Genomic DNA, 24399 nt, shown 5'->3' on the forward strand with positions numbered 1-24399 from the left:
TAACCATTTCTTCCTCCGTCTTACATACGGGGCAGGTGAACCTCAGGAAGTGAAATTGATGTGATCTTGGTGGCCAGAGAGCAGTAGGACCAGGGTAGGGCCGCAGGTCTGTCTGACACCCGTGGGAAGATCTCGCCACACATGCAGAACTAGGACCGTGGTCCAGGGCTGTACACTTCCAAGTGCAGTAGCCCTTGGTAGAAACCATCACCCAAGGCTCCCATAATGGGGATGCTAGAGCTGCTGTCCAGAACAGGAGCCACTAGCTACACATGGCTACTGGGCACTTGAAATATGGTGAGTCTGATTGCTTTGGGATGTACTATTAAGTATGAAGTACACACAGGATTTCAAAGACTCTGTGTGACAAAAAGATAATGTAAAATGGCTCATTAATAATTTTAAAAGCATTGCTTAACCTGTGGGAATAATATTTGGGATATATTGGGTTAAATAAAATGTTATTAAAATTAATTTCTTCTGTTTTTTTTTTATGTGGCTACTAGAAAGTTTAAAATGACATATGTAACAGAGCTCTGCTAGATAATGAATTTTATGGCTAAAGTTTGGGCAGAGACACTATGTAGTTAAAGTGGTGGGTTCTAATGGGTCCTTGGGCCTTACTGTCCTCACCTGTAAGATCAGGAGGCTGGAATCCATGATCTCCAACAGAGCCTTCTAGCTTGAGCAGTGTGTGCTGGCCGGCAAGCTTTCTGGGCCTCAGTTTCTTTATTTGTCAGATGCAGTAAATGATTCCTGCCTTGCTGTCTGCTCATTTATCCGATTAGAGAAGGGATGTTGAAGCACTTGGAGAGCATACAGAACTGTATGAATGCCAAGTGTTGTCATTGTGGGTCACCCAGGACACACCTATAGGCACCGTGAGATGCATGGCCAGGGAGAGTAATCCACTGTGCCAGGGAGCTCCTACACCGAGTATGAGGGCCAGAGGGCAGTTTTCTTTGTTGCTGTTTTACTGATGGCAGTGACTTGTCCAAGGTGATGGGGAGGATGGTGAGTGCAGCTGGAGGAGGCCTGAGGTTTACTCACATCACTGCCCTATTTGCACCCCATGGCATTAGGGTTTGGTTGTCTCACAGTGAAAGCAAAACTGCAGTTTGGATACTCTCCTCTCTCTTGTCTGGAAGTACTTGGGGACGTTGGGAACTGTGAGTCTGGAGGCTGGCCCCAGCCCAAGCCATCCACCACAAGGCTGAGAATTAAGCCTGTTGTTCTTGCCCTGCCACATTCCAGGGTGGTTCCATTCCCCTTGACGCCACTGGGTACCTCCTTTATTTTGAGCTGGTTCAGTGTGACAGCTTTGCTCTCATCCTGAGCCAGAGCTTGGTCTCTCTCACCAACCAGGAAGCGCCTATTACTGGGTCTTAGTGGGTATGAAGGTCGCCAGGAGGACCTTGGGCATGACCTCAAGGCCCTTACTTGGTTCTCCTGGCAAGAGGATTCTGGGGAATGAGGGGAGGAGCGTCAAGCTTGGAGTCTTGAGCTGGAGCTGCACGGTTGTAGGGTGCTTGGGGCCTTTCACTTGATTTCATGGCCCCAGATGGGGAGGCCTATGTAAGGTGGCGCCCGCATGCCCACCTGGCAAGTGTGCAGATTGGATCGGGATAGGTTGGTGTGCCCAGCATGAGCCCTGTCCATACTCAACATCTCCATTCCCCAGACAGTCTCTTATCAAGAACAGGGATCCCATCTTCCTCCTGATTTTTTGTGAGTAAACAGAAGTGTTGTATGAACAATGTGTAGTGCACAGTCCATGCTCGTTGAGAGGGAGCTCCCAGTTCAGCTGCATAAAGATAGTGGATGAGGGTGAAGAACCCCCATCAGGGCCCTGGGCTGCCTGAGGAAAAGAACCTGATAATGTTTTAACATGCCGAAGGGATCCTCCTGGCTCTGGTGATGTTTGCACACGCCTCTTTCAGGAGCCTCTGAAGGGGAATTTATTTTCCCAAACACATTTCCTCTGGTGACTCCCAGGTATTTAGCCGTCTCTGGGAGGCCTGAAGAGTGGAGGGAGAATCTCGGTTATCTGTAGGGCTTTGTGTCCAAGGCCTCAGCCTTGAGATGCAGATGTTGTGGGGAGAGGGTGGTTAGAGAACTAGAGAACGCCCAGAACACTCTGTCCCTGAGGGAGAGGCTGTTGGCCCCATGTGGGTCCCCAGGAGGCTGTTGTGAGGGGCTGGTCCGGGAGACAGGCTGGGCCATTCAGGGAAGAGGATCCTCTGTCCTTATCTGAGCCAGCAAACCCTTCTGAGACCTCCCTGGCTAGGCGTCACCAGAGGCCTTCCCGCCCAGCAGGGCAGGCACCCAGGGCAGTGAAAAAGACACCCCGAGAGCTTGGCAGAGGACGTGTAGGGCCTGGAAGGCATGGTGCTGGTCCCCTTGGTGCTCACAGACTAGCTGGAGGCACAGATCATGTGTGTGTCGCTGCAGCTCCTGGGAAAGGCTCTGACACGGCCATGTGTCCACCAGGGCAAATTAATTCCTACATAGTGGACGCTGACGGCCGAGGGGATGTTGAGGACAAGAGCAGCTGGTGTTGGGCGGGGCAGATCATGGCATGCCCCTCGGAGGAGGTGAGTCTGGAGGTGGACTGTGGGAGAAAGAAGGGGTGAGGCGTGGAGAGGCCCTTTTCGGGCTGAACCAGCAGAGTGGACCTGTGGATCCGTGAGAAAGGGCCTTCGGGGGTCAAGAACCATTGGTAGGGCCCCAGGCTGCCTGAGGGAAGGTGGGCGGGTGCTGGAAGATGCCTCCTATGGGGAACCTGCAGGGTAAAAATCTCTCTTCTTGTGGCCACGAGGAGCTGAGCAGGAGCTGCCTTCCCAGGTGCCAAGAGCAGGGCTGGAGCCCAGGTTCCTTGGGCTGCCCCCCACAGCAGTGAGGTGGGGCTGGGCCCCCAGGAGCCTGGCAGGGGGAGGAGGGGCTGGGACCCTGGCCGAGGGGCAGGAGGAGGGGGCTTAGGCCACCACATGCCACAGCAGGGGATAACCTTTGGGCCCACTGTGGTTTCAGCTTCCCTCCCAGGGTTTTGCGAAGGGAGATGAGAATAGGTCAGACAGCTCGTGGCTGGTGGAGAGTGAATGAGGAGTGGCACGCCTTGCTGCGAAGCAAGGGAGCCATGCTGCTTCTAGAGTGGATGGGGCTGTGGCATTAATGCCACGCACATTCCCACATCTCCCTGGTCTAGGAAGAACCTGGCCTGGGTTCTCCCTCTCTGGGCTGAGCAAGGAAGCTTATAGAGGAAGAAGCACAGGACCAGGAGCCAGGGGACTTGGTGTCTACCCCAGTTCTCTTGCTGACCAGTGGTCACCTTGACCATTAGAGGAAACCCTCTGGCCTCTGATTTTTCCTCAGGGCAGTAGAAGTGATGACACCTGTCCTGGTTCTCTGGATAGGATAGTTCGAGGACCAGTATGTGAAAGTGCTGTGCAAAGTAGAGAGGCCTTTATAGTTCAAGGTCGTGTGAGCATGCCCACATTACAGATGGAAAAACTGAAGTCTCTAAGGATATTAAACCCAGAGGCAGACACGGGTGTCCACATTACCCTGTCGGTGCCTTGTCATTGAACCAGGCAGGGTCCTGAGGAAATCCAGTATGGCTGTGGTGCGAGTCTTAAAGGCAGGTCCTTGAGAAAATAAATAGGAAGTTGGGGTTAAGATTTCAAAGGATAAAGTGATTATGATTCCATTTTTTTCCCCTCTCCCACCTCCTCCCCCCAGGTATTATTCTGTTTTTGTAAAACAAAATAAAAAAGGCAAGCTCTGTATTGTATGAGTGTTTAGGTGGAAAAACTATCTGAGTCTACAAAGCTCTTAGCCGGGAATTCTCTGGGAAGATTGGGGGAAGAACTCATACTTCTTACTTTCATGTATTTATGGATTGGATGAATTTTTTAATAATAAGTATATATTGCTTATTGTTACCATGACTTACTATTAGTTAAACAAACAAACAACCTAATAAAACAGTACAATGTTTCAGAAGAATTTTGTTAGAGTCTTTAAGTTGCTGTGGTTTGGGGCATATGGCTGTTCTACCTTTAGCAGCCTCTTCTGTAGAATGGGTCGATAATGTTTGGTAATCAGTGCATTTCTCCTAGGTATCTAGGTAAAAGGAGTCAGGGACATGTGATTCCCAGTTAGCCAAGGCATGGAGGGAGGTGGCCTCCCTTTTGGTTGTTTAGATGGGAAGGTGGGAAACATTATTTGATGTTTACCTTGTTCTTGGCACAGTATTACAATTTTCCAGGTAGCTCTCTGAGGTGAAAGCATTATCATCCACTTTAAAAGTGAGGAAGAAAAAAAAAAAAAAAGTGAGGAAGGCAAGACTCAGCCAGGTTAAGTAACTTGTCCAAAGTCACACAGCTAATAAATGGCAGGTCCTGAACCCCATTCTTTGAATCCACAGTCCCCTGTTCTTTTCACCACGTTCTTTTCACCACGTGAGAGATCATGGAAATGCGTAAGGAGAAGCCCAACGCAAGGGCTTAGAAGACCTGGAATCTAGACCCGGCTGCCACTAGCAAACCATGAGACCTGCTGTGAGTCACGGGTCTCAGCTTCCTCTACTATACAATGGAGATAGTGTTGTCCTTCCTGCCTACCTACCCGGGTCATGGTGGTGGAAGGGGTGCTAACGTTAGCGCCTGCCTCATGCCCGGTCCCTGGCGTCCACAAGCTCATTTCACCTCTTTCTGTAACACCCAGACGAGATAACATGTGTGACAGTCCTGCGTATGAAGGGCAGGGCCCTCTGTAGATGCGAACTATTATTAAAGTGACAATCACCCCGGACCAGTTCTCTCCTGAGTCAGTGCCCCTAAGAAAGAGAAGTGAATCTGGTGTTGAAATCTCTGCTCTGTCCCTTAAGCAAGAATTTTCTTAACCTTCCACTGCCAGCTCCTCAGTTCTCTTTGCAAGTAGAGCGTCTCACTTGGCAAGTTCACTTGAAAGGCCTGTGCCGGCACCTCCAGTCACACCTGCTGGCCGGCCTCGTTCTTGGTCGTGCGGGAGAGTGCAGGACAGAAGCAGAGATTTCCATGGCCTGCCCCCTTCCCCGGGGGCTCAAAATGCCTGGGTCACCGGGGGTTACCGCGCCGCCTGCCACAAGGGCTTGTTCACTTGGGCATGTCCTGTCTTGAGTTGGTTTTTTGTACATGTTCTGTTGGGAGCAGGAGGTGGGGCTGAGGTCAGGCCCAGAAATGTTTGAGGTTTAGCCCAGGGCAGGGCCCCTGGGTTCTTTCATTAGCTGGACAGCTTTGGGCCAGAGGAGCTTGGTGAGCCTGCCTTCTCTCTTCTGGCATCCCCTCCTGCTTCTGCTGTGGTCCAGCTTCTGGACCTGCTGGGAGCTGCCAGGCTTTCTTGGTCTACAAGACGGACCATCCAGGACAAGTGTTGGCACAGTATTAGGGCACCTTCCCTCCAGGGGACAGTGAAAGATGCCTGGAGATGGGACGGGGGTCCTTGTCAGTCTCGGCCAAGAGACTGCGGGATCCAGCCCACTATGTGGTATCTGGGAGCCCCTGGCACCTCTCCATTCCCTTCCCAGTTTGACTGGAGTCCTTCACGCGTGCGTCAGCTACTGCGTGTGAGAGGGAGCACTTCAGGGGCTGGAGGGTTCCTGTCACGGATTCCTGGGAGCCTCTGGCCTGTGACAGATATGCCAAAGGCTGAGGCTTACAGCTTGCAGCCTCCAGAGGATGGGCTGTGTTGTGCCCTCCTGTCACCAGAATGTTGAGGAAGGGGGTGGAGGCCCAGGAGCGATTCTTTGGGCACTGGGTTGGGCCAGAGCAGCCAAGCAGCAGTGGTTTGTGGAAGTGTGAGTGAGAGGGAGGGAGGGAGGACGGAGGAGACGAAGGATGTGGAGATGCTGTGGAAAGGGGATAGAAATAGAGAAGTTGAGAAGACCATAGATTTTGGCCAAAGCGCCAAAGACCAGAAGTCGTCCTTCCTCAGGTCTGCATCCCTCTGCCATCCTCTGCTCCCGGGCTTCTGGCCCCACTGCAGAAACAGCTGCTGTCTTGCTGGGTGTCTTGCAGGGGGTTGCTGTACGGAGATGTGTTGGGCAGGAGTGATTAGCCTGACACTCTTCTTCCCTCCCACCACCCATGGCCTGTTCCGCTTTCCCAGGTGGACAGGGCAGCCCAGCCCGCTGCCAGGCAGGGCTGGTCCAAACAAGGGGAGCGGGGCCCCTTGTTCAGTGAGGCGCCAAGTACTCTGGGTCCCTGGGAATATTCTACAAGTGTCTCTTGACCTGCGCTTTGCACCAATGTTTCCTGTATGGCTTAACGGGGCCTGGTCCGCATGGCTTGGACCCACTGAGTCCTGCACTGGGTGCCACCTGGCTGGTGGTGCAGTGGGTACCTGGCTAGCCCACCCCTGGCCCCAGCATTTATGCTGGATCAGAGGCTCCTTGAACTCCCGAGGACCGGTGGAAAGGGTTCCCCTGGGCTTACTTCCATTCTGATGGGATCCAGGAGGCCTCGGGCTCACTTCCATCTCAGCCTCAACTTATACCTTCTTTTTGGCCCCCATTTCCACATCTCTTCTAAGAGGAGTTGTCCCACATAATGATTCATGAACTTGAACCAGAGGAGGAAAACTCCCTCTCCATAGATGCTTAGGGGCTGGTGTCTTCTGTGTCCCTAGCCTGCTTCCTCCTTTGAGCTTCTAGGCTCTTTTTTTTTTTTTTTTTTTTTTTCTCGGATCTGTGTCCCCGTGCTAACCTGTACCTTGAGTCTGGAGGCAGGATGGCTGTGGAGCTGCAGAGAGCCTTGCCTTTTCTAGAAGCTTCTTCCTGTCCAGCTGGAAAACCACAGCAGCTTAGCTTGGGCTTGCCTTCCACAGAATAGGGGAACTGGCCTTCCCCAAGGGATGGGGACGTTTATAGGGAGCAGTGTTAGACTTGCAGGTATGAGACCTGACTCTCTTGGCCCTGTCTTTGAACTACTAATCACTTTGCTTTTTGCACCCTCATCTGTAAGATGGGGAGCAAGAATGTGTCCCTGATTGGGTTCTTTTGAAGGTTAAATGACATACTGGATATGAAAGCACTCCGTATACTGTGAGCCGTAAGATAAATATCAACTAGTATTCTAGCATTTGGTATGAGTTAAATTCCTCTTTTGTGCCAGGCAACCAGGTGAGTTCTTTTCCCTAGGGAACTCATGTTTTATCAGAGGAGATAGACATATGTAAGGTGGGGTGGGGAATGTGACAGTGGGAACGTGTCCCAAGTGCTAGGGTAGCAGTGTGGTGATTATTGATTATTGCATAGTCCTGCTCCCGCTCACCCATTCTCTCGCCGACAGTCGATCTCTCTGAAACACAAATCTCATTGTTGAATACTTGTTAAAGTCATCCCAAGGCTCACTGTGTTTTGAGATCAAGTCTAAATTTGTTCATGTGCTTTATGAGGTCCTGCACAGTTTAGTTCCTCACACTCTTTCTAGTTGCCTCACACTGTGCTTGATCTGTATTGAATTTCTTTCCGTTCTTCCTCAGACCACCCCCTCCCTTGCCTTTGGCCTTCACACATGCTTTTGATTGTGCCTGGATGCACACTCCGACATCACGCCTCCGGGAAGCCTTCTCAGTAGACTCCTGCTCCTGTGGCTGCTCACACACACTTGTATCGTGACTGCCTCCCCCCCACCAGACTGTGGGCACCATGACAGCAAGTTCTGCTGATCTGGTGCCAGTCTTGGGGGTAGAACAGAGCGTGTCTTCTCCTGGGGCCGTGATTCTGGCAATGTCTACTTTAGCTCTTGGTGGTTTCTGATTGCCCTTCTCTGCATTGCTTTATCACGAAAGGGAAGGGAAAAGGTGGTCATGGTAGAAGAGTTTAGGGGTGGGGGCAGGGTTGTCTCTGGCCACAGAGGACACTGGGGGACTCCTGCCAATGTGCTGATTATTCATGAGGCAGGACACAGGCAGTGCCTGGGGGAGCACAGGGCATGGAGACCAGAGTGAGAAGGCTGCCCAGGCCCCAAATATGCAGAAATGACCTAGGGCTGGGGACTCTGTGTCCTTGAGTCAGGACATTTCCAGCCACCCTGCAGTGTGAACACGAGATGCCATTCTCAGAAGCAAATAAGCATCAAGGTCTTTTTGGCTTCATTGGGTCATAAATCTGTCTCTCCATCCACGGGAGCCTTCTGTGTGCAAGGCTGCGTGCAAGGCACTGGCAGTTCAAGGTGAACAGAGCAGACACGGTAAAGGTGACGGGTACAGAAAGCTATGATCAGGTTATTTTGTGTGGGGAGATCAGTGCTAAGGGAGGGGTCGTTTCCAGCCGGAGGAGCTCTGGCATCTGCAGAAGGAGGTGAGATCGGATCTGAACCTCGAAGGGTAGGGGACGTTTGGATAGCTGGGAAGAGAAGGAAAGGCTTTTCTGTGGGAAAGCCCAGGCACCCATCAAGAATGGTAGAGGTGTTTAGGCCCGAGTTCAGAGAGCACAAAGCCATACCTGGAGAGTGTCGGTGCCTCAGGCATGGAAGACATGGCAAGGCTTTGAGCAAGGGAAAGCATTGACCAGGGTCGTACTTTAAGAAGGTGAATGTGGTGGTGATGTACCGGATGGGTAGGAAGGGAGAGAGATTGAACATGGAAAACCATTACAGTAGAGGAATCAGGAATCAGGAATGAGAAATCCAGGCACATGGCTGTCAGGGCTTCCTAAGCCAAAGAGGAGCAAAAAGAATGAATGGCGAGTGAGACAAGGTGACTTAGAGCTGGGTACACAGTAGGTGCCCAATAAGTTCTTTCTGAGAGACTCAATGGGCAGATACTATGAAGGAAGAATGGCCAGTAACAACCTAGGGGGTCTGAGGTTAGGAGCCTTGGTACCTTGAGGAAAATGGGGAGCGCCCAGGAAGAGCAGCGGATTGGATGAGTACTTGGAATGGCTTGGAAGTATGGGCATGCCGGCCCTGGCCCGTGGGGATGGTGGGGTTGAAGTAGTCCCTGCTCTGGGCCTGCCACCCAACATCCTGTAGAATTCCAGCCCTTTGGCCACTGTTTCCACCTACCTAGAAATCAGGCCCGAGGAAACCCACCAGCACCACTGTCTCACGTTAATACTAATAGCTGATGTTTATTGAGCACTTTCTGTGTTCTAAGGACTTCTGCATTCCATCAGGTCTTAAAATTGCCATCTGTGAATTAGGTCCTATTTATTGTGTCAGTTTCTCAATTGAGGAAACTGAAATTCACACAGCTGTTAAGTGATGGTGCTGGGATTTGAACCCCCCACCCCACCATGGCCAGCTCTGGCACCCTTGTTCTTAACCTTGGTGACACTGCCATCCATTTGAGGATGAGCCAGCCACTTCTCACAGAGGAAACGAGTCATGTGCAAGGCTAGGGCACCTCTGGCATGTGCTCGGGGTCAAAAAGGCAACTTCCATGTGACATTGGAGGATTGGAAGTGACTTGGAGCTACCTAGTTTTACAGGAAGAACTGGGACTCAGAGCATTTGCAAGACTGCTTTGAGGGACGTGGCCCATGGCATTGTATGACTGCCCATCATGTGGTGTATCGGAGTTTGTGGGAGCTGGACTGTCCTAGACAGGCGGGTACCTCACCCTGTCCTGTCCCTCCCCGGCTAGACTCAAGCTGAAACGACCTTCTTCAGGCTTGGCCTCACTCTCTTTCCTTCTTATCCTTACCCTAGATTGACAAGTATCTCTATGCCATGCGGCTCTCCGATGAAACTCTGATAGACATCATGACTCGTTTCAAGAAGGAGATGAAGAATGGCCTCTCCCGAGATTTTAATCCAACAGCCACAGTCAAGATGTTGCCAACATTTGTAAGGTCCATTCCTGATGGTTCAGGTGAGTCTCTCACCCAGAGATTGGGCTCTGAGAGCTGAATTCTTTGTGAAAATGTCCTTCCAACTTTCTTTCATTTGTTCATTTATTCCTTAACTCCTCCACTCATCCATCCATCCATCCATCCATCCTTCATCCTTCCATCCACCCACCCACCCATCCATCCTTTATCCATCCATCCACCCACCCACCCATCCATCCTTTATCCATCCATCCACCCATCCATCCTTCATCCTTCCATCCACCCACCCACCCATCCATCCTTCATCCTTCCATCCACCCACCCACCCATCCATCCTTCATCCATCCATCCATCCATCCATCCATCTAATGTGTGCCAGGCACTAGAGATACTTTGGTTGGACAAGGCTATTCTGCTCTCATTGGACTGACTGTCTAGTGGTTAATGATAAGAAAGGGAGTGTGTATGGCCCTTACAGATGCCGTGTGGGTTGCCCTTATGTCTCTAGAACGTGAAAGGCTCCAGAACAAATGAAGAGTTCATTTTAGGAAAATCTCTTCATCAAGGACACTAAGACCTCCCTTCAGATAAGTAGCAATCCCAGTGGCCAGCTAGATATTGGACTCAGAGGGGAGATTCAAGTTCCCATGTAAAAAAATTTTACAGATGCTAAATGAAAGTAGCCCCTAAAGCAGAGGAATGGTGAAGGGAGGTTGAAATGGAGAAAAAAAAATCTCTTGTCAGCATGCATCTGTGTAGCTCATGCTCCACAAAGGGGAGTTGGGGGCTCCCCATGGAGTGTCAGTACCCCTTCCTCAGAGGAGTGGGCTGAGCTCCTGCACTTGGCAGAGTGGAGGCTGAGAGGACACAGCTCAGCACACTCCGTGGAGGCCATTCTGTTGGGCTGACCCGCAGCTAGTAGTTTTTGGGGGCAGTTGCTGTACCAGCCCCAGCTTGGCACACTTCCAGGAATCCTGCTTGGAGGGGTGTTCTGTGCTCTAGACTGGGGTTCATCTGCTGCGTGTGCGAGAAGGAGAGAGATTATGGGGAAGTCCAGTTTCTCTAGAGGCTGGGAGTCCACACCCTGAGAGGATGGCCCTCATACATGTCTGCTGTTTCTTCCCTGCTCTGGAGGCTTGTTTCAAGCCTCGATTTGGAGCATCTGGTACACAGCCTGCAAAATGGATGTCAGGAAAACTGTTGGTGTTCACAAAGGATGGGTAAGGGCACAGCTTGTTGGAGAGAGACTGGCCATGGTGGGAAAGGCCTGCTGGACCTACAGTGCTCTTTAGGAGTCCCCAGTGAGATTTGGGTGCTAACAAAGGGCATTGGCTCTGTTGGCTTTGTTGGCCACACACGTGTGGTTTGTATCATGTGGACATTGGCTATTGGAAACCTATTCCACCTCCATCCTTTTGTTTTCTTTGAGGTGCTGGTTACCAGCAGTTTTAACTTTTTAATAATGACTAATTCTGGTCATCAGAGTGATGGGATGGTGGTATGTCCTGGGTTTTGTCCTGATATCTCTGGCTTTGTGGTTCACTCCTGCTTTCTCCCAGCTCTGGATAGCACCCACATCCAGGAGCATTGAGCTTCTCCAGGATTAGCAGAGTTCTGTCAGAGAGGCATGGCTGGGCCTGCTTCCAGCTAAAAGAGGAGGAATGGGCGGTAATGTGGGTGTGGGCGGCCCTCGGAGGGCCCCTGCTCTGGCTTTGCTTGGGAGAGCTCAGAGGGATACCTGATGCCCGCGGGGCACCTGATCCTGTGTGACTGGCCCAGGGCTAATGTGTCCAAGGACCATATGTCACGCCAGGACCATATGTTAGCAGGGGGTGCTCTCCTTTACTCTTTCAGAAACCATTTGCAGAGTTGAGGCTCTCTAAGTGTGATGTTACTATGTCAGTAATCTAGCCATTTACCCCTCTCAGCTCCTTTTCAAAATAAGGCTCAGAATTTAGACTCACTGGAGAAAAACACTCTGCAGCCCTCTCCCAGACATTCACAACAGATGCCAAGACACTCTATCTAGGCACCGAGCTGTCCTGCAGAAAAGAAATCGTTTAACCTGGCTTACCTGCCTTTTCCCCTGACCTTTGATCTTTTCTTACCTACTTCATCCATTTTGAGACACTTTTTAGTTTGAATGTCTCTGAAATCAGCAATGCATCGTGCTATCATTGCATCTTAAAATTGTAGCAGGCAGCGTTCGTTCTTTCTCTGAGGTATGTAAAATAATGATGTGTCCGACGATCCTTGGTGTCTTCAGAGTGATGACATCTGTGGTGACTAACATGCCATGCCGGGGAATGCTGTCCTGGGGTTGGTGGAACGAGAGCCAGCAGCCTGGGCTCCACGCCTCCTTTTGAGCCTCTCTATTCTCTCCAGTATGGATACAGCCAAATATTTAGGGCCTCTGAGGAGCACAGAGTGGTGTGAACAGAAGGAAGATGAGGAGATGGAACCAAAGCCCAGAAGTTGAGGGACCCCCTTCCTGTGCGGTGCCGGGGTCTGCCCATTTGCACTTGGCACCCAGCCCTGCCCGTGTCTTTCCTGGCTTCCGGTGGTGGTGGGCAGCCCTTGGTGCTGCTTGGCTTGCCAGCTGCATGTCTCCAGTCTCTGCCTTTGTCATTATAGGGCATTTCCCTCTTGCAGGGACCTAATCAGATTCGGCTCCACACTAAGGGCTCATCTTAACCTGATTACATCTGCAAAGACCTTGTTTCCAAATAAGGTCAGGTTTACTGGTCCCAAGGGTGAGGACTTCAGTATATCTTTTTGGGGGACACAGTGCAACCCTAACACACCCTATAGGCTTGCTCCCTATAACTGTTCCTAATATTCATGGCTGGGCTCAGTTCATGTGCCCTGGCACCCACACTCCATTTGGAATGGACCCTACAGTCCCGTGCAGGCATTGACATTGATGCCAAGGCTTCACATCCCCGACCCCAGTCCACCCCCTGCCCTGTCGGCCGGTCGTGACAGGAGTGCCTCCAACTTCAGGTCCCCTGCACTCCTTTATTAGTGGAGAACTGCGAGGTCCCCTGGAGTAGTCAGAATTCAGGCCTGGTAAACTGTGGTGCTGTTCCCTTTTTAAATGTTAATCACTGCTTTAACTGTATAATTAGTCAGTGACAGAATTAGTGGTAATCCCAAACCACTGAGGGATACGTTGGACTCAGGACTCAGCTCTTTGGACTTAGCTTGGTGGAGGGATGATTGCTGTTAAGTTAAGGGCCATGTGATTTCGGAGTTAGAGGGAGAAACAAACCTTTCCTTTCCTGCTGACCTTGACCCGGGGGGCCGGACTCAAGAGTTTTGAAACTCTACTGATTTATTGGAAGTGTATCAGTACATTTTTATTATTTTTCCCCCTCTCTTTGGACATTTTTTATGGGCAACGATTTTTCTTTAATTGTTCTTCGGTAATCTATACATTAATTTTTTTTAAAAAACCCTAAAGTGGCTTTTAGCTGCTGCATATCCTTTTTGGAGTAGGAAAGGTATGAATAATAAATAAAAGAAGGAAGATATCAAAGCCTTTTTACTTTGGTGACTTGGCTAAATAGAAGGTCCCCTTTCAGAGCTGCCCATCTCCAGGGATAGCTGGTCATCTGCATCTGGCTTCCCTCAGAAGACCTGGCTCACTCTGCATCTTGTTTGTGCAACCTCCCCTTTTTTCTCTTCTTCTCATTTATCAGTAAGGGAATTGGAAATACAAATTAGATTGCAAGGGTTTTGAGGGTAAATTGAAATGAATATCTCACTGTTTCTGCCCCATGGTTCTGAGCATGCACCTTACCCATAGGAAAAGTTGGAAAATATTTGATTTGTGGTATGTTCAGTTCATTTTGGGGACCTCAAATATACATAGTGTTATTTTCAAAGGAAAGAAATTCTGCCTTTTCCCATAGCATTTGGGCTGATCTCTTATCTTTCTCTGTATCCTTATCTGGGAAGATGATTGGATTATCTCAAAAATTCTTTCCATCTATGAAATATGCATGTCTCTTGTTCTGGTTGGGTTTTTTTTTCCCTTTAAAATTTTTTTAAAAAAAATTCATTTAATTAACCTATAGTATATTATTAGTTTCAGAGGGAGAGTTCAGTGATTCATCAGTTACATAGAACACCCAGTGCTCATTACATCATGTGCCCTCCTTTAATACCCATCACATAGTTACCCTGTCCCCCCAACCCCCACCCCTCCTGCGACCCTCAGTGTGTTTCCTATGATTAAGAGTCTCTTAAGGTTTGTCTCCTTTTCTTATTTCGTCTTGTTTTATTTTTTCCTCTCTTGTTGGGTTTTTGATGAAGGTGTAGAACTGTCATCAAGTAGCTGGTTTGCAGACATGGAAGGAAAGCCTTTGTATCTCATGCACAAAATCAATTCATTGAGCAGGGCAAAGGTAGGCATTTCCTGAAGGCGGGGTTTCTGTTTGCCCTGTGTTCCATCTAGTGCCGACCTGGACTTAAGAAAGACATCTGTCCCTGTGTTTGCTTTCCATTATTTGCTGTGAATAATGGCAGTCATCATAAAGTGGAGAGTTGCCAGGGGCCCTTCAGGTGTTTTGCTTAATGAGCCTTCTCTGGAAGAGTGGTTCTCCTGGCTTCGGTAGAAATGGGAAATGTGGGAAGTTGCAAGTAGGAGACAGCAGGAGCAGGAAGGAAGGTTGGGGCCAAAGATTTGAAGAGGTAGTTGGAGGGAAGCCCAATGCTATAAAAAAAGAGGCTGAACTTGACATTAAAAAGAGGGGAAAAAAACCCAAACACAGAACACTGGATTAATCTCTGGCTCAGCTGCTTCTTACTTGACTGACCTTGGTGGTGTCACTTAACTCCATATGTCTCCATTTCCTCATCTGTAAAATGGATTCTCAACCCTACTTTCTCTGCCTCACAAGGCTGCAAGAAGATCAAATGAAAGTGCTTTGGAAAGTGCAGACCACCGTGAGAGTTACAGTGGTCCTTCTTCTCCTTAACACTAGTGTCATCTAATAGCTAACTTTGTAAGAATTCTTTGGGAAGGCCCTTCCCGGCTGATACAGCCAGTCAGAGGATGCCCAACATCAGGCCTAAACATGTAGGTCTAGCCCTGGGGAAAAATGATTGAGAATTTTTCAGAATTCACTGGCATCTCTGTGATGTCACAGGAGAAGGAGGCAGAAAAAAGGGAAAAGCAAGTGCAGGCTGTCTCACTCCCACCCTAATACCCCACAAAATGTGGAGGAGCCCACAGACGGCTGTGGCTCTGGTGCCTCTGCAATGGGGTGACGGGACACCATGGCTCTAACTGGTGAACCAACCAGAGATAAAATAGACGCACTTTGTTATGGAGGGCAAGTAGGTAATGGGGGCTTCCTTCCCTAATAAAGAATATTGAATTTAGGAGCCTTCTGGCTATAGTTGAAAGAAATCTAACTCAAATTTGTGTAAGCAAAAAGTAAAATTTTAGGTTCATATAACTGGGAAATCTAGTTGTAAGTTGGCTTCTGTATCCTGGGACTCACCCATCTCTTATTCTTGTAGTCTGTGTGTTGGCTGCATTCAAAGGCCACGTCTTCCATATGGTGACAAAGGTCTGCCCTCCCTGCCCCCGCCTCCGTGCTAGTGATCCCAGTGATGGTGTTGGAGGGGGTGATGATTGGCTGACTTGGGTCATGTGCCCATCCTGAACCAGTTGTGATGGCCAGGATAGGTGACTCTGGATGCTCCTGGATCATGCACCTGGGTCCCACATTGGTCGCGCTAGAGCGACAGTTTACCCATGACCTGAGATGAAAAATGGGGAGGATAGTTATCTAAAGAGATGCTAGACAGCCAGCAAGGTTTACTGGAAATCTTTTTGCTCTACCAGAAGTCATTCCTCAGTGGCTTCTGCTGGGCAGAGAATAGTACTAGACGGACAGGCATTTGACCCGGACAGTTCTCTTGAACGAGCAGTAAACACCGATTCCCTGCTGTGTGCAAGACTTAGCATGAGGAGAAGGAAGTAAGCAGTCACTTTCAAGTTGCTTGTCATCCAACTGGGGAAGATAAGGCACATACATACACACAGAAGAGAATGCGCATCACGATATTTGCAAGTATGTGAGCCACTAAGAAAAGAGAGGGGCTCTGGCTGTGCCAAAGGTATAACCACGAGCAAGTCATTCAGCTAGATTGGCTGGAGCCTCCTTATCCATAAACCAAGAAGATGAGTTGGTATTTGTCCCATGTCTCCTGAGCTGCAAATGTGATTTACAGAAAGAGGTGCCAGCTGCCATTTCCTTTAGCAATCTCAAACACACCCTGGAACCAGGGTCACTGCTCAGGGTAGGTTTGGGAACTGCACTGGGCTTGACAGTGACTCCTTATAAACTGCCTTCTGGGACAGGCACCCCTCAAATCTGTTGACTCCCACCTGCAGGTATAGGGAATGTCCAGTATTTAGTGTTGTCCTGACATCCCAAAGTCACCCTTTCTGGTTGCCGTTTCTGACCCTAACTTCTTGGGACCCTAAACTTGTTGAAGGAAGGAGCAGTGGAGAGCTGGAGTGGACAGGCTGCAGTGGGAGGCCCGGATGGGGCATGGGCCTTTGTAGAGTTGCAGAAATGAGGCCGGCCCCATGTATCCTAAGGCCAGATTCCTCCCATTATTAGCAGCTGAGGTCACTTTCACTTCTGCTGCTTGAAAAATTTTAGGCCTGAGTCCTGCAGAGGTGCTGCCTGTGACCTGACTCCCCTCCTGCCTCAGAGGCTGAAGGCTTTCACTTGATCTGTGTCAGTGCTGACACCAATACACAGCAGCTTCCCTGCAGATGCCTGGAATTTGAGCTCAAGAACCTTCTTTCACTTAGACCTTTGATTCAACTGAAAATGAGACTTCTTTTTTTTTTCTAGAGATTTTATTTATTTATTCATGAGAGACAGAGAGAGAGAGAGAGACAGAGAGAGGCAGAGAGAGGCAGAGACACAGGCAGAGGGAGAAGCAGGCTCCATGCAGGGAGTCCGATGTGGGACTTGATCCTGGGTGTCCAGGATCAGGTCCTGGGCTGAGGGCATACGCTCAACCACTGAGCCGAAAATGAGATTTCTGACCAGGCTGGCAACTGACAAATTGGTCATTTTTTGTGTGTGTGTGTGTTTTTAAGTTATGATGTAAAGTTGGTGTAAAGCATGAAAAAAAATAAATGTTTATTTAGACATTAAAACAGTAAAAAGTTAATTAAGTAAAGACATCAAAACAAAACAAAAAGTACCCATAATTTCATGCTAGCACGGTATTTGCTTTGGTGCCTGTTAATACTCACAAGTGGCTTAGAATTGTTTGCCCTATTGAGTTTTCGTTGTCTTCACTGGAGAACAAAGCAGAACAAAGCCAAGAGCTGCAAAGAGTCATGGGTGGGTATTGAGGAACCCCGGAATGAAAGCCTGCCATTCTGGTTGCACTAAAGTCTCACTCCACTGCTACCCTTGGGGACCCTCGTTCATGAGGTCTGTTCTGCAGGCAGTTTGAGTTTGAGCTTTGGATTCACACTCAGGCTCTGCCACTGAGGTTGTATGCTTGGGCTAGTCACCTAACCCCTCCCATCCTTCACTTGTTTACCTGCAAAATGGGGATCACAACAGTACCTACTGCATAAGGTTGAGAGTGTTAAAAATAAAATGATGTGTATGAAGCACTTATCAACTGTGATTCCATTCATACAGAGTGCACGGAGGCTCAGTGAAAGTTAGTTGGTGGTAAAATAAAGTGAGTTTCAGGGGCTCCTAGGTGGCTCAGTTGGTTGAGCATCTGTCTTCTGCTCAGGTCATGATCTTGAGGTCCTGGAATTGAGCCCCATGTCGGGCTCCCTGCTCAGCAGGGAGTCTACTTCTCCCTTTCCCTCTGCCCTTAGGTCTACTCGTGTTCTCTCTCTCAAATAAATAATAAAATCTTTAAAAAGAAAAGTACTTTTGATTTCTAAGTAATTCTTCCTCCTGAGAGGATGCCACCTCCCTCATACCAGATTCAGTTTTTTAACTGGGTAGCAGTAAGCACCATGGAGATTAGGGTTCTGATGGGAACTCTAAGAAAACTGGGGTGGCTGGCTGGCTGGCTCAGTCAGTAGTTGAACATGGATTCTTGATCTTGGGTTTGTTTGAGCCCCATGCTCGGTAGTAGAGATTACTTAAAAATGAAATCTTTTTTTTTTTTAAAGATTTTATTTATTTATTCATGAGAGACACAGAGAGAGAGAGAGGAAGAGACATAGGCAGAAAGAAAAGCAGGCTCTGTGCGGGGAGCCCGATGTGGGACTCGATCCTAGGACTCTAGAATCACGCCCTGAGCTGAAGGCAGACACTCAACCACTGAGCCACTCAGGCATCCCTTAAAAATAAAATCTTTAAAAAAGCGCCCCATACCAAAAAAATCCTCTGAACTGATTTGAACAAACCACACAGTCAGGGGCAGAATTTCCTACAAATTTGTGACACCTGCTTCCCAGCATTCTCCCTGGGTCTGTTTCCTTTGGACCATAGAAGCACTTTAAAACCAGTGGCATCATGTGGCATATTCATGGAATAGAATATAATTTGGTCATAGAAAGGGCTGAGATGCTAATATGTGCCACAACATAGATTCACCTTGAAAACTTCAGGTATAGTAGATGAAAGAAGCGATCTGCAATAGCCCACCTACTGTGTGAGTCCATTGATATGAAACGTCCAGAGTAGGAACATCTGTAGAGATAGACAGTAGGTTTGTGGTGGTTGGTGGATAAGAGGGGTTGCCGGGAAGTGGGTATGGAGTTTCTTTTCAGGATGCTGAAAGTGTTCTAAAATTAGGTAGTGGTGATGGTTGCACAACTCTGTAAATATCCTAAAAAAGAAAAACAACACTGAATTCTACACTTTAAAATGGATGAATTGTAATGAACTGAAATGAAAATAACCTTAAAAAAATAAATGGGGATGAATTGTATAATACATGAATAATTTCTTGATAAAGCTGTTATTTAAAAAATCAGTCAACCAGCAGCAGCAGCACTGCTTTGTGCTTAATGACAATAAGCAGGACTACCTTGAATGAGTGAATGATTAGGCCACCAACTCCTGTGATCAAGCAGCCATCGAGTATTTACTGAGTTCTTCTGGGTGCCATGTGTAGATGCACATAAGCCTAGGCTGTGGTTTTTCTCCCAAGGAACTTGAGAGAGAGGATAATAATAGTGAAAATCTGCTGTGAGAATCTTCGGTTCCTTCATTGAGTCTTTACCACCCTCATGAGTTCAAGTATTTGTTGAGCTCTTACTGTATATCAAACACCATCCTAAGTTCTAGAAATAGGGCAGTATGTCAGAGATTACAAGTTGGTAGAATCAAAGATATGTGTACTTTATAAAAAAGAGAAGCTTTTTTTTTTTTTTTTTACTAACCATCCATTACCTTAAAAAAAAAAAAAAAAGAACGAGACCCAGAATAGCCAAAACAATCTTGAAAAAGAAGAACAAAGCTGGAGGATTCTCACTTCCTGGTTTCAGATTTTACTACAAAGCAACATTAATCAAGACACTGTGGTGCTGATATAAGGATAATAGATCAGTGGATCAGAACTGAGAGTTCAGGATATCAGTTCTATATCAACATTGAGGAAAAAAGAATTCGGAGTTCAGAAACCCATACGTGCATGGTCGCTTGATTTTTGACAAAGGTGCAAAGACTGTTCAGTGAAGGAAAGAACAGTCTTTTCAGCAAATGGTGCTGGGATAACTGGATATCCATATGTAAAAGAACTAGGTTGGACCCCTACCTCACACCATAAAGAAAAATCAACTTAAAATGGATCAAATACCTACATGTAAGAACTAAAACTATAAAACTCTTAGCAGGAAACATAGGTGTGAATCTCTGTGACCCTGGATTTGGCAACAGCTTCTAAGATAGGGCTCCAAAGGCACAAACAACAAAAGAAAACAATAGATTGGTTGTACTTCATCAAAGTGAAAAACTTTTATGCTTTGTAAGTCACCATCAAGAAAGGGAGAAGACAACCCATAGAATGAGAGAAAATATTTGCAGATCATATATCTGATAGAGACTTATGTCTAGAACATGAAGAAATCTTAAAATTCAACACTCAAAAAGACAATCTAATTTTTAAATGTTTTTTTTTTTTTTTAATTTTTATTTATTTATGATAGTCACAGAGAGAGAAAGAGAGGCAGAGACACAGGCAGAGAGAAGCAGGCTCCATGCACCGGGAGCCCGACGTGGGACCCGATCCCGGGTCTCCAGGATCGCGCCCTAGGCCAAAGGCAGGCGCCAAACCGCTGCGCCACCCAGGGATCCCGACAATCTAATTTTTAAAACAAGCTGGGGAATCTGAGGGGACATTTCTCCAAGGGAGGTAAAAAATGGCCAAGAAGCACATGTAAAGGTACTCATTGTCATTAGCTAGAGAAGTATAAATGAAGATAAGTAAGATGATAAATATTGAGGATGTGGAGAAGTTGGAACCTTTATATATCACTGGTGGGCTGGACAATGGGGCAGCTCCTCAAAAACTAGTATCAGTTCCTCAAAAAGTTCAACGTGAATTACCAGTTGACAGAGCGTTCTACTTCTAGGTATATACCCAAGGGGAATAAAAACAGCTGCACAAGAATTTATGCAGAAATATTCATAGCAGTGGTATTCATGATAACTAAAAGGTAGAAACCACCCAGATATCCATCCACAGACAAATGGGTCAATGAAATGAGGTACATCAATATAATGGATTATTTGACTATAAAGAAATGGAGTACTGACACATGGTACAACAAGAAGCTGGTCACAAGAGGTCTCATGCTTTATGATTCCATTCATATGAACTGTCCAGAATGGGTGAATCTTTGGAGACAGAGTAGATTAATGGTTGCTTAGGGGCAGTGGAGCAAGCGGGTACTTGATTGAGAGGGTGATAGTTAAACAGTTCAGGGTTTCTTTCTGAGGTGATGAAAGCATTCTGAAACTGGTTTGTGGCAATGGTGGCATAACTGAATATACTAAAAACCATCGAATTGCACACTTTAAATGGGTGAGTTGTCTGGTGATTTATATCTCAACAATACCGTTACCTAAAAATAGAATATTAAAGATGCTTCCCTAGGAAAATGAGATCCCAAGCAGACTTGTATCTATACTGCTGTAGGATTGAGGACCTAGGGGATGACTGGGGCTTGGGATGGCAAGAGTGGCTGTCACCCCTGGCGTGATACACATTGGGACAGTTGGGCATGTCCCTCGGCAGTAAAATTAACAGATTTTAACTGAGTTTTTTTTTAATTATTTTTATTTTTATTTTTTTAAGTTTTATTTATTTTTTTTAAAGATTTATTTATTTATTCGGGGGCGGGGAACAGAGACACAGGCAGAGGGAGAAGCAGACTCCATGCAGGAGGCCTGACGTGGGACTCGATCCTGGGTCTCCAGGATCACGCCGTGGGCTGCAGGCGGCGCTAAACCGCTACGCCACCGGGGCTGCCCTAACTGAGTTTTTAGAAGCATGTGTAACAATTACTAATGAGAAACAAGGTAAAGAATGGTTAGATGGTGGCTTGATGGTTTGGGATCTTCCCACGGCCGCCTCCCTTGCTGCTTGTCTGGTAGCCTCGACATACAATCCCATTATCTTTGTCCCACTCAGCCCCACCCTAGTTAGTGTAGACATTGGGCCCAAGGGATGTAACCATATCAGGCCGGTTCCTCTTACGTGACTAAGAGGGATTTCTGTTAAAAACATTCCCTGTTTAGAAACAACACAGGTGTCCACCGACAGGTGAGTAGATAGGCAGTGTGGTAACTGTATACAATGGACTATCAGCCAGCCTCAGAAAGCAGTGAAATTCTGACACATGCTACAGCATGAACTTTGAGACATTATGCAAAGTAAAATAAGCCAGACGCAAAAGGCCAAGTATTGTGTGATTCCATGTCTGTGAACTATCCAGACTAGGCAAATCTGTAGTGATAGCAAGCAGAGTGGCAGTGACCAGGGACTAGGGGAGGAGGAGTGAGGAGTGACTGTCTGATGGTTCTTAAGTTTTGTTACCCTGTAAGGGCTGATGAAAAGCTTTGGAGATGGATGGTGGGTGATGGTTGCACAACATTGTACATAACACCACCTAAAGATGGTTATAGTAGTTAATTTTATGTTATATATATGATACCATGATTTAAAAAAAAATCTCCTGGGGAATAAGTCGGGGTGTAGACTCCCTGAGATGACAGGAACTCAAGGCATGGAAGAGACCTCAGACGTGGGATTTACTCTGAGTTGAAATACCTGTTTTTATTTTATGGATAACAATGCTGTTTGGGGGAAAGGATAGGGAATTAGAGAAAGTGTAGGTGGGGCTTTGTGTGGAGTTTGGGTCTCTCGTTCCCCTCCTTGGAGCCGGCCTGCTGCATGCCAGGCTGGGAGGGTTTCCCTGGCCCATTTTCCAGACAGAGCAGTGGTTGGATGAGGTTTGCATGGGAGGAGGCAGGCCAGCCAGACCTGTCAAGAAGCAAGCAAAGCATGACGCCTTCCTGTAACATACGAAGCTGATGTGATACCTGTTGTCTCCCTAAACAGAAAAGGGAGATTTCATTGCCCTGGATCTTGGCGGGTCTTCTTTTCGAATTCTGAGGGTGCAAGTGAATCATGAGCAAAACCAGAATGTTCACATGGAGTCCGAGATTTACGACACCCCGGAGAATATCGTGCACGGCAGTGGAAGCCAGGTGGGTCCCCTCTCCCTTCTGATCAGCCCCAGTGGGTTCAGACGTTCGGGAACTAGACCAAGCACTGATGGCTGAACCCGTGAGAGGAGTCCTCAAAGATTCATGTGGAGGGGGGCTCCTGGTGGAAGGGTGTGACCATCTAAGGAGAGCCCACTCTCTGGGGAAATTGGTGGACGGGAGTGTATAAAGAGGGGTCCTGGCAGCTGTGGGGGTAAATGTATTCATTCCCTTGGGATCCTGGGTTTGGCTCCCTAGCAGAGGTTTAGCAGAGTCCTTGGGTGAAAACGCTCTTTCCTTCAAGTCATTGGCCACTTCACCTAGCTCACCTAGGGCCCAGGGCATGGCTGTCACCTGGTAGGGCAGTAGGAACTTGAGCTCATGGTCCCAGGGATAGTCAAGGGCTCCTGGCTACCTGATTTAATGGTCTCTTGAGAGTCCTGGGTACAAACTGTCATCACCCCCTTCCCTCACATTGGATACCTGAGGCCCCTCCCCTTCATGGGTGCCCGTGGAAGGACTGCCTTCCCTAGCTGGCCAAGGGGTTGTGGATGTGATCAGAAGGCCTCTTGTCCTGTGGCTGGCTGTGGTGAATGGTGGGGCCCTAGCTCACTAAGGACCCTGTGGACACTCTGTGTCTGTCACTCTGTGTCCTGTTAGCCCATTGGGTGTGGGAGCTGCTCTGCCTAGTCTCCTGGAGATGTTCAGGCTCCTGTGGTCTGTAGCTCGCCTCCTGAGTCATGGCCACTGCCCAGGATATGTATTCATTGCTTGCCAAATATTTGTTTTAGGAAGGGTGTGTTCATGTCAAGGTTCGTGACTAAGTTCTCCAGAAAACTCATTTGTTCTGAGCTGGACTATGAGATGAGACCCAGGAGCCTTCTCCTCTTGACTCCACTTTGTTTCTAAATTACTGTCGGTGGGGCCTGGAGCAAGCTTTCTGCCGAGGTTTGGTTTTGGGCTTTTTTTTTTTTTTTTTTTTTTTGCGGAGAGAAAAGGGCTAATCCTAGTCTTTCACCTGCTCGTGGAGGTTTGGGCTTAGGGCTTTTCTGACTGTGTCCCACGGAGCATGGAAGAAGACACTGTCATCAGAACAGGCAGCCGATGAAATGAGTGTATCACTCATTGGATGGCCCTGCCTGCAGGTTCCCTTGCTTATCCCTTCACTGTTGGGCTGCAGCAACTGGCTCATCCTTCCTATGAGTGCATGAGGACAACCAGCTGTGAGGTCTCCTAATCCTGCTCAGTGGTTGCTGCTTTATCCTTCCTGCAAGTGGCCAGCAGCCTCGAGTTGGCATCCTGCTCCTTTCATTTGACAATAAGTACTGACCTTCACTGTGAGCGACAAGTCCTTGGGTTTAGCCACCTCTGCTGCCTTCACCATCAGGACTCTTCCCCCATGGCTGAGACATTCATGTGTGCTTTGGCTTGACCTTTGAGGAGCAGGGTTTGTAAATTAAGGGAGTACCCCCCAACAGGTGCACACTTGGCTATATATCCACTGCCACAGTGACTTCTTTGTTACTGCGCCCCCAGGACCTCATCTCTCCCAGCCTCTGTCCTCATCTTCTCAGCTCTAGGATCACTGTTTCCTGCCATGTTTCTGCCTCTACTCATTTCAAGCAGTCTGCAAAACAAAAACAAAAAAGGTGATGAGGGTGATGATAATGATGGTAATGATGGTGTATTTATTATTACAGCAGTACTTCCATAGTGCTTGTTACGTACAGGTCACTGGTGTCAGCACTTTGAATGAATTAACTCATTTCATCATCATTCCCATTTTATAGATGAGAAACCTGAGGCTCAGATTTTAAGTAACCAGCCCCTTGGGTCACAGCTCATAAGTGATAGAGC

At 48.0% G+C, this 24399-nt stretch overlaps 1 protein-coding gene across 5 annotated transcripts in view; it reads left to right on the top strand.

Moving 5' to 3' along the window:
• Positions 1-24399, top strand: part of HK1 (hexokinase 1) — a 120083-nt gene that overhangs the window by 61587 nt on the left and 34097 nt on the right. For 4 of the 5 annotated variants that reach the window (XM_038534166.1, XM_038534168.1, XM_038534167.1 and 1 more), the window contains 2 exons: positions 9693-9855; positions 22397-22545. In XM_038534166.1, coding sequence (XP_038390094.1) covers positions 9693-9855; positions 22397-22545 — 312 coding nt within the window. Of the gene's footprint in view, positions 1-2332; positions 2595-9692; positions 9856-22396; positions 22546-24399 lie in introns of those variants that run through there. The other variant, XM_038534165.1, reaches the window with a different exon arrangement.

This window comes from Canis lupus, chromosome 4 (genome assembly GCF_011100685.1).
Source record: "Canis lupus familiaris isolate Mischka breed German Shepherd chromosome 4, alternate assembly UU_Cfam_GSD_1.0, whole genome shotgun sequence".
Classification (NCBI taxonomy): domain Eukaryota; kingdom Metazoa; phylum Chordata; class Mammalia; order Carnivora; family Canidae; genus Canis; species Canis lupus.